The 10,404-nt window shown below is 40.0% G+C and overlaps 2 protein-coding genes across 3 annotated transcripts in view; both read left to right on the plus strand.

Moving 5' to 3' along the window:
* The first annotated feature begins 1,400 nt into the window (after positions 1–1,400).
* On the plus strand, positions 1,401–7,085 carry LOC103474873 (C-type mannose receptor 2-like). Of its 2 annotated transcripts, none has more exons than XM_017308387.1 (5): positions 1,401–1,573; positions 1,933–1,997; positions 4,930–5,253; positions 5,602–5,696; positions 5,922–7,085. In XM_017308387.1, exons 1-5 carry the CDS (start codon positions 1,461–1,463, stop codon positions 6,042–6,044), a joined length of 720 nt encoding a protein of 239 aa, XP_017163876.1. In that variant the 5' UTR covers positions 1,401–1,460; the 3' UTR covers positions 6,045–7,085. The 2 variants fall into 2 exon arrangements, with proteins under 2 accessions (XP_017163876.1, XP_008424358.2); XM_008426136.2 differs by lacking the exon at positions 1,401–1,573 and adding an exon at positions 3,237–3,620 and having other exon boundaries at positions 1,896–1,997.
* Positions 7,086–9,599: 2,514 nt separating this feature from the next.
* The window catches only part of her8.2 (hairy-related 8.2), a 2,411-nt gene continuing 1,606 nt past the window's right edge, over positions 9,600–10,404 (plus strand). The window contains exons 1-3 of the mRNA XM_008426137.2: positions 9,600–9,752; positions 9,841–9,936; positions 10,033–10,111. Coding sequence (XP_008424359.1) covers positions 9,690–9,752; positions 9,841–9,936; positions 10,033–10,111 — 238 coding nt within the window. The 5' untranslated portion in view covers positions 9,600–9,689. The remainder of the gene's footprint in view (positions 9,753–9,840; positions 9,937–10,032; positions 10,112–10,404) is intronic.

Below are 10,404 nucleotides of genomic sequence, written 5' to 3' on the forward strand. Positions count from 1 at the left end.
CAATGACAGACAGAAGCAGAGTCCTTGAATGTAGGCCCTCTGCGATCATTTGGTCGCTAGACTTTTTGTCTTGTTGTCTTGCAGGCTGACGTTTGTAAGAACGAACCTGGACAGGATGGTAGAGGATAGAATAGGTTATCCTTTCTTTCTTTTACCTCTCTCTCCGTCTATCCCTCTATCTTTTTAGATGGAGGTTTTAGCACAGACTGAAGATGAGGGTTTGTTCTCAAGTGTTGCCACGTGAGACAATAAAGAAAAGTTTTAGTGCTGGGGCCTTTTTATAAGGACTTTGTCTTATAAAAAGACAAAGTCCTTTTATATAGGACTTAGGACTTATATGCGGCCTTCCCTCCTGCGGTGGGAAGGCCGCAGGAGGCACCTTCCCGCCTCGTGCGGGAAGGTGCCTTCTGCGGGAAGGCGTAAGGTATGGGGCTTTAAAGACAAAGTCTTTATAAAACTGCCTCGGCACTTATACCTTTCTTTTTCGTTTCGTGTGGCAACACTTGTGAACGAACCCTCATCTTCAGTCTATGCTAAAACCTATATCTGAAAAGATAGAGGGGTAGATGGAGAGAGAGGTAAAAGACAGAAAGGATAACCTATTCTATCCTCTACTATCTGGTCTAACTGGTTCGTTCTTACAAACGTCAGCCTGCAAGACAAAAAGACAAAAAGTTTAGTTAGAATATACTAATATTATAAAAGCAGAATGTACTATAAAAGCAGAGTCAAAGACTCTGCTTTTAATCTATAGTCTTTAAATGTAGGGCCCGGGCCCCCTTCCGGCAAGGGCCGGAAGGGGGAGAAAGTGCGCCCTCGCCTGTTCAGAAAGGTGTATGTAAGTTACTGTCCCAACCTATACCCCCACCCCCTCAACAGTTTCCAGCAGCGCAGGCGATACACGTGAGGGGCCCGGTCATAGGCCCCGCCCCCCGGCCCGACGCCGACTTGTTCCGCTAGTGATTCCACCCCTTTAAATAGAGTTTGGTGACATTCTTAAAGCTTGGGACAATGTTTTATAACCTACAGCAGCTTTAATTCTCTATAACCTTATCCCCGCAGTGTCGCTCAGTCACCATGATGCTCATTGTTCACTAATGTCTAACAAATCTCTATTGGCCTTTACAAACCATTTGCATTTATACTAAGATTAAATTATGCGTCAGAGGGTTCCATTTACTTACTACATGGCTTCCAATGGCAGTTGTTTGCACTTGATTTTTTTTTAGGGATATTTCAAAATGCACACCACAGTTTTCAGACTGTTATTTTGTGGAGACAAAAAATTGAAAACCAGAAAAACTTGTTGTAAACAAGCTTTGTGGAATTCTCATAAAAAGTTTTGAGTAGCTACTCTTTTCACAGAACTAGATTTGTGTACTTCAAACTGAGTAATGCAAACTATGTGGTTTCTGCATATGGTGCAGTCTTAATACAACCTTTGTATAATAGTGTATCAAATGCATAAGTCTACAAGCAGAGATAGAAAGCTCTTTTCGCTGCACATTCTATCATATTCACTCCAACATTTGACTCGAGTTGCTGTGTACGTGGGAAAAACTGGGAGGAACAGGTAAGGCATCATTTAGTTTAAATTACTATAACTGTCAAGTTTCAATACAGTAATTTATGACAGATTTAAAAGGTGCAAACATTCCAGAATTAAAGTTGACATACTTTTCATATTTGTAATTATCTGCATAAAACACTCTGCTTTTTGTCATGTTTTAATATTTATGCTTTTTGAGAAACATCTTGTTGTTTTATATGTAAAACGTTCTACATATAAAACAACAAGAGAAGTGAAAATCATTTTTCACTTCTCTTACAGTTATGGAACAATAATTGTTCCACATTTTCTTTCAAAGGTGAAAAAACAAACTTGTATTGTTAGGTTTTGAGTGTTTTCTCCATTCTTCATTTTACTCTCAGGTCCTCACAGTTAACTTCTCTATGCATTATGGATGGAAACGCTATTAGATACACACTTCTCCTCGGTAAGTGTAACAGCTTTGTGGATTTTGTTTGAATTTTTATTCTTAGATAAACATTAAATTTGCAATATCTTCCTGTGACGTGGTCATATGTAAAATGTTTTGATGCTTTCTTTTTAAATAGACAGCTGGATAACACACTCTTAGACACAACTGATTAAAAATTCTCACTTTATAAGGTGATGTGCAGAAAATCATTTTTATTTGTGTGGAGTTTATTATTTTTGCGTTCTGAGTAATTAGCAGGGATCTTTAAGTTCAAGCCTCGAGGGCCGCTGTCCTGCTACTTTTAGATGTGTCCCTGGTCCAGCACACCTGAATCAAATGGCTGAATTATGCAGCCAAGTTCTCCAAAGTAATCTGCAGTCTGATTACGCGACTAAGATGTGCTGAAGAAGAGATACATCTAGAAGTTGCAGGAAATCGCATCGCAATGCTTACACTACACTTTTATCACAGGAAGCATTCTATTTCTTGATTTAAGTAGAACAAAATACTACTTGCAAAATCCTTGTGAATAACAGGATGTGGATCAGTTCGTGCTGTCAAATGTTCAAAGAAATGCAAATTCACATCATTTTCCACAGAACTACTACAAAAGATATTTCAGTACAATTTATAGTTCCTGCCAACATCTCATTTGCACACGACGCGAGACTGCGGTCCGCTTTGGGTAATGTTCTATATACGGATCTAATTTTTACCAGAACGTTTTCCTGTGCATGATTACAATGTGGAAATCTAAACAAGAAAAAAAAAACAAATAAAAGTAAAAAGAAACACTAACTGTTTCCCATACTTGTTCTCTAAAGGCTCTGGAAAAAAGCACTAGCAAGCTCTAGACAGCAAGAGGAGATTCATAAGTTTCCTATTATCAGTAAAAGAAAGATTCATTCCCAGATCTGTGAAGAGTTATTTACCCCTAAATTTATTCTTTCTTGCCTTTTTGCTCACCACTGTTTCATGTTTTCAACATTTAGAAATTTCAGAAAGCTAAACCAGGTGTAGCTTCTGAGAGAAAACAAAATGTTACAGTTGAAATAACAACAAGTAAAGCAAATTGGAGAGTAGTAGAAGAAGAAAGTGAGGTCCTCCAGCAGCCTAAGCCTATATCAGCACAACTACAGCGACAGCCCAGAATAACCTAAGGCAGCGTATAAGGAAAGTTTAAAGCCTAATCTTCAAAGTAGGGTGTCTATTTTGAGTGCTATCATTTGATGAAACTTGTGTTTATTGTTTCAGGGTTGTGTGTCCTCCCTCCATGTTTTTCACAAGTGTATCACGTTGTAAATGAAAGAAAGAACTGGACTGAAGCCCAGAGGTACTGCAGGGAAAAATACACAGACCTGGTCACCATCAGCAGCACTGAAGACATGGCCCTAGTGAAGGACATACTCAAAAACGAAACTCATGAATTCTGGATTGGGTTGTATGGTGACGTTAATAACTGGAAGTGGTCTCTGGAAAAGGATGGATTTTATGAAAAAGATCAGGCTGAATTAAGACAGTGGAACTCAGGGGAACCAAACAGTGCTGACGATCATTTTCTGTGTGCTGATATACAACAACTAGCTGCATGGTCTGACTACTGGTGCACTGGTAATAGACCGTTTGTCTGCTACAGCGGTAAGAGAACAATAACGGCTCTGTTTCAATGTTGTTTTCAATTCTTACCGCAAATTAGGTTTGAAATAAATAGATTAAACAAAATTAATATTTAATATTAATATTTAAATGACACTAATGTTGCAAGGAGCTTTTCCACAAATCCATCCATTTTCTTTACATTCTTGTCCCTTAGTGGGGTCAGGAGGTGCTGGGGCCTATCTCCAGCTAACATTCCGGGCGAGAGGCGGGGTCACCCTGGACAGGTCGCCAGTCTGTCGCAGAGCCAAGGAGCTTTTTTACATCAAAATTAAAACCTTAAGTTTCAGTGAATATCATGTTACACCCTGAATGGATTAAATTACTACTGATCTAAAAATACTAGTTCACTCTAAAGTGTTCACAGTTATATAAACAAGCCAGATATGTTGATGGATTTTGTTCACTGAGACATGATGAATCAAAACTGGATCTTTTGGGGCTTTTGGATCAGTCAGTATGCCTGGAGCAGAAAGAATGAAGTAAAGCCGGAGAGACACATATTGTAGACTGTAGAGGTAGAGATGGCGCCCCCTATAGAGAATTTTAGTTCTTGATGCAACCATCCAGGGTTCGATTTCCAACCCTGGGATCTCTGCTGCACGACTTCTCTTCTCCTCTCTCTATATTCATGCCCTGCCTAATTTTAGCGAATAAAGGACATTGGTGCTACAGAAACGCCTCAATTCAGTGAAGAACCGAGGGGATCAGGGACACTCTGGGGTTACTTTGCTTCCTGTGGCACAGGAAAATTGGAGAGTGTTGGCGGATAGATGGATTCACTCAATTATCAGGAAATTCTGGGCAAAAAGTATTTCCCTGTTTTTGAGATAGTTCAAGTTTGACCCTGAGTATATCTCAAAGTTCAGCAAGACTTGATGCTTAAAGAAACTCAGAAAGATATCACCACAGTTGTCTGACTTGAACTCTATTGAAAATATTTAGTGGGGTTTCAAAAAAGTGATTGCAGCATAAAAACATCCCCCCCTCCCAAAAAATATTAATTAACTGGAGACTTTTGCACTTAAAGAGTGTGTTATAGTGTTTGCAGCAGCTCATAAGACCACAGGGTCACTCTATATATATATATATATATATATATATATATATATGATGGTCTCTTATGGGCCATAAGAGCAGTCTTAATATGTGACATATGTGACATATTTCATATTAGTTCATTGTTTCTAGTTTGTACCTTAGCATTAAACCTTTTGCATTTGTATTTCAGTAAATGTATGAGTGCCTGTCATATTAGCTTCATAAAATATCTTTTGTTTGTTTTATATAGGTTCATCTCCAAAATACATCTATGTGACGACACCGATGTCTTGGGACAAAGCTCAACTTTACTGCAGGAAAAACTACATAGATCTGGCCAGTGTGAGGAACACATCCGAGAACAACGAAATCAATGTGCTTGTGGAAAACTACGCATGGATTGGCTTGTACAGAGAGTCTTGGAGGTGGTCAGACGGTCAGCGCATGAAGATGACTTCCTTCCGTAACTTTAATACAAGTCAATCAATAAAAGTCCAGAGCTCCTGTGTGACTACAACAAACAGTATGTGGAATATAAGACTCTGTTCCAGCACATATCCTTTCATCTGTAATGGTGAGTCAAACACACGCTGTGTGCAACTGGCTATGAACTCTGTTGTAGTCAGACATGCACAGTAATTCACAAGGCTTTTCTAAAGATTCTTACTTTGCCTCCTGTTTCCTGGTCTGTTCCTTTTATTCCATACTGTAGATTTATGCCTACTTTATAAAATAAGTTTCAACTTACCATCGGCCTCCAGCTTTGTTCCAAATTAGAAAAAGTTTTAGGATAAATTAATTATTCTCCAACCTAATTAGTTACAAAAAGTAATCTAATCACTGGTGCCAAAACTCAAAACTTTCTCTCACCAGTAAATGTCATTATAGACATCATCATGATTATTTTTTATTAATCCTTTAGGACCTCCTAGGAAGATGAGGGTTGTAAAGATTATGCTGTCCAAATCCGATTCCTCATTGGACCTGGAAAAAGAGCAGGATGCCATCTTGCAGCAGGTAAATAAGGGGCAGTTCTGATTTCCAGAGGTTATGTTTTGTTGTGTAATTATTCACTTACAGGCAGTACAAAACTTTCATGTCTCTTATTTTATATAATCTGTGCAGCTGATATGTATCATCCGTTTTTAAAAATAAATGGCACGTTTGAGATGAACAGATGGCTGTTCTTTTGGACGTTTGGGGTTGAGGAGACTTTAAATCCTGTCTTCTTATTTCTTCCAGCTGAACCTCAAACTGAAGGGCTATGGCCTTGAAGACGTCAAACTGAAATGGATCAACCACTCTGACGGAAAGACGTTTCACTTGGAAAAGAAAGAAGACAAAAAAACAAAGGGTAACAACTAGAGGTGCACTGATTGAGTTTTCTGGCCAATCACAGATCTATTAAAACTCCTGACCTCCCGATTCTGATTCTGATTTTGGCCGATACCAATTTTTTTTATCTAAAATGTTGCTAAATGTAGCAAGAAAGTTGACGAGTTGCCAACAGTGAGATGACTATTGTTAACTGCAAACATATAGTCCTGATCTGGTGGGCCGGTCTGCTGGTCAAAGCAGACCGGCCCAACAGAAGATAACTGTTGATTTAAATGCCTTTGCTGAGGTTGATAAAATTGGTAGCTAAGATCGGCTTCACATGTAAAAATTGGCCAATCACAGATTTCCCAAGATTAGGGAAATTGGCACTAATAAATCGGATGGCCAATAAATTGGTAAAACTAGTAAAACTGTGAGACGGAGTAAAACTTTGTTCTCTGAAAAAGATGGCAGAGCAGTTTTTGATTTGCTTAAACATAATTCTCCTGACTGATATTCACTTTTAACGTTGTAGCTGCAGATCATAAGCAGAGGTGGTCTAACAGTATCTCATGCTCCAACTTCAAAATAATTAAATTTCTCCTGATCTTTCTTGTCTTTGATTTTGCATTCTGATCTTTCTGTAAAGTTTGTTGAGTTGATGTTTGTATGAATTCTGCCTTAATGAGCCAGGTTTGGTTGATTATTATTACCTTGTGTTGCATTTTTTGGCATCTCTGTCATGGGTTGGCTATTAAAAGGAACCAAATTCAGGAAGAAGGCTATCCATCCATCCACCATCCATCCTGAAAACCCGCCTGGTGGCCAGCTTTCAGTCCACAGAGGAATCATTGGTCACCCTTCCCATGCTCTCACTGCATGTGGGAGGGGCCTAAACGACCAGGTGTCATGTGAAGTTGTGATTAAGTTGTGTCCCAGATATTTTGTCAAAGTAAAATATTCAAACTCCAAAAGAAAACCCAACTTTGATACTGGTGTTCCAACTGAATGGTGGAAGGGAGTGAACACCAAGGCAGTGGCGCAAAAAGTGGGTATGCAGCGCATGCAACGCATAGGGGCGCAGCACCAGATGGGGCGTCAAAAACCCCGTCTGGAGGGGGCGGCGCGCCGATTATGTTTTCCCATACACTTCAGCGCGCCTTACGCTCCTTCACCTCGCGCACGTGACGAGGTAAATGTGGCAAGTTTTACCCTTCACGTATCGTCGTCTGGGGGCTGTGAGGTAGAGCGAGCGTATGTTTTCCACGCTCCTTCAACCTTCCTTGGGGGGAGGTGGGGCGGGGGGGCGATTTATGTTTTCGCATCCACTTGAATAATGTGTAGTTGCGCCACTGCACCAAGGCATGGAGGCAGAAGAGGCAGCAGCGCTCTGAATCAGCTGTCTGACTTTTTAAGGCAACCTGTGTGAAGACACGGTTGCAGAAATCAATGCAACTAAATATAAATGCATGGATGAGTTTATCTAGATTTTTGATGGAATATTTATCCTTTAATCTTAATGTTCTTCAAGTGATAAAAGACTGACTTTGCAATTGATTTTATGTGCCTTTGAAAGTTCAGGTCTGAGTTTTACATCTGTTTGGGCCTCATTAGCTGTTGCTAGGTGTAATAACTGATGCTGGACTTTGGTTGCTCCTCCTTTAGTTTTGTTTCTGTTCAGCTGAGGAAAGTTTTGCCATATTCATGCATTGATTTACTTTAAGCATCTGTTTAGTGTTTGGCTGGGTTCAGATGTCACCTGATGACATCATAATGGAGAGCTTTGTAGCATATCCACAGTTATGGTAGCTAAGTGTCAGCAGATCATTTGTTATGGAAGATAAGAGGGTCATTTAAAAGAATATGCTCAAAATTATTCTTTTTATTTAAATTATGATCCTATAAATGTATGGATGATGATGGATTTGTGGCCACAACACTTCCTAAGGACTCTGTCCTAACTGGTCACCTGTCAGACCCTCAGCCTCCTCCTCCTCCTGCTGGACTGTCCACACACTCTGAAGGTTACTACTTTCTTCATGCTGATTAGGTTCAGATGAATGCACGCTTTTGTCCGGCCCAGTTTCCCACGACCCGGCGTTCGCCTGGCAGTCGCGTGGCTCTGATACAAGGGGCCCCAGCTTTGAGGTGGGGTGAGGGGGTGAGTGAGACGAGGGGAGAGGACATCTGGCCGGTCTGACATCTGCTAGCGGCAAATGTTACCCGGAAATGTTTTAAAGCTCAAAATGTGATCAAATCAAGAAGTGAAGACGCCCCTGATTCTTCCAACTGTGGATCAAGGTGGATTTCAAAGAGATCGTGACACACTACATCAATTATCATCAGTGTATTTATGTAGAATTATAGACCAACACAAAGTTGCCATAACTGTAAAGGAAAATGTTTCAAATGTTTTGTACAAATAAAACTCTTAAAAGTATGAGACGTTTGTTTTCACTCCCATGAGTTCTTACTTTAAGTTTTTATGAAAGTGTTTGTCTAGTCTTCTTTGCACTCAAACTCAACCGGCTTGGATGAAGACTTCTTACCGATTCTCAAGAATGCCAGAAATTCTGATATTTAAGTCTGGACTTTGATTAGGCCATTTTAACACATAAGCAAATCTTGATCAATGGTTAGAGTAGATGTCCTACTCAGACATTGCCCTTCGCCAACATCTCCAGACTCCAGCAGGATTTCTTCCAGTGTTTTTATGTTCATCTTGACATCTATTATGAGCATTTACTCTGGCCCAGCAAACTGAAGATATCCACACAGTGTGATGCTGCCACCATCAGGTTTCACCATGGGAAAGGTATGTTCAGTCTTTTAGATGAATGTAGTTTAGGTCTCATCTGAACTTAGACAGAAAACTTTTCAAAACTGATTTGAATAATGAACTTAACATTGTTTGGAAAAGGGGAACAACTGGGATGTGTGACTGAACTGGAATAACTTTTTTTTTTGTAAATTTGTTGTAAATTGTTGATCAAGTGTAAAATAAATACATAAATAAAATGATTTAGACTTAGATTAAATTAAACACAGATGGTCTCTGATCATCAGGTTTAAAGTAAATTGGTTTCACTGGATTTTATTTAGGAACATCAAATAAAAAGGGGCTAAATTACAAATGTGCACATCAGTGTAAATTGAAACACAGTAAAAACAAAAAAACGGAGTTTGAGGCTATATTGTTAGAAAATCTCACCATTTCAGTCCATTTGTAGGTGATTTGTCTCTCTCCTGTGTGGCAGTGAGCCTTGAGGAAGTAGGTTTTGGCCTTTCCTCAGACAGAGCAAGTCTAATGTTGCTCTCACTGTGAGAATGGGCCCGGAGCTCCCCAGGGTGAAACAAGGTAATTGCACCTTCTTGTTCAACACGGGGAGAAAAGGGAAACTCATGGGTTTTTTCTGCTGTTGTGTGGGGGGTAGGTCGTGCTTGGTTTCAGGCTGGACATCTGTTGCTGGTGAGACTTTTTTTTTTTTTTTTTCTTGGCTCTGCCGGTCACTGAATGAAGCCAGTGACCTGTCAGACTTGACTGATGGGGACCCCGTGTGTGGGAAAATCCTGCAGGCAAAGAGTTGGGTTATTCACATGCTAATCGCGGCCTATAAATAAGAGGGTCGTGGCGCGCCGAGGACCCTAGAGACGCGCTGAGACTCAGAAGGGACAGAAGCCCCCCGGTTAAACATGACTGCATCTTCTGCGGCGCACAACGCGGAGAAACCCCCCAGAGCCAAGGAGGAGAGAAAGGTACACGTTTAACGTAGTATCGTGTTTTTTTGTTGTTTTTTTTACTCATTGGTGTGCTGCTTGGCTTCATGAAATGTTGTTGTTGCAGCTGAGGAAGCCGCTCATAGAGAGGAAACGACGGGAGAGGATAAACAACTGTCTGGATCAGCTGAAGGAAACTGTGATCGGAGCCTTTAGGCTGGATGTGAGCGCAAACACGTGTCTCCCATCTGCTCTTTAAAGTAAACAAAGCAAAGTTTTTTTTTAAAAATTAATTTTAGCGCATCTTTCTTCTCCACAGCAATCCAAACTGGAAAAGGCAGACATCCTGGAGATGACGGTGAAACATTTACAGAACATCCAGAATAATACACTGAATGGTGAGGAAGCTTAGGCTTGTTTTTGACACGTGTGGATTCACGTTTATTGTTTTATTGTTTAAAAAAACCCCATTATGTTTTACTATATTTTCTGTAAAAATGTTCCACTGTGTTCGTTTGTAATAACTTAGAAAAATGTCCAAACGAAAACAATCTGAGCTACAGCCACACTACTACTATTAGGCAGCAGAGGGCAGCATAGGCACATTACTTATGGTCGCTTAAGCCCCAAGCAAGAAATATATCTAAAAATAAATATGTTAGCATAGCTATATATGTTAACATAGCTATAT

This window comes from Poecilia reticulata, linkage group LG13, assembly GCF_000633615.1.
Source record: "Poecilia reticulata strain Guanapo linkage group LG13, Guppy_female_1.0+MT, whole genome shotgun sequence".
Lineage (NCBI taxonomy): Eukaryota > Metazoa > Chordata > Actinopteri > Cyprinodontiformes > Poeciliidae > Poecilia > Poecilia reticulata.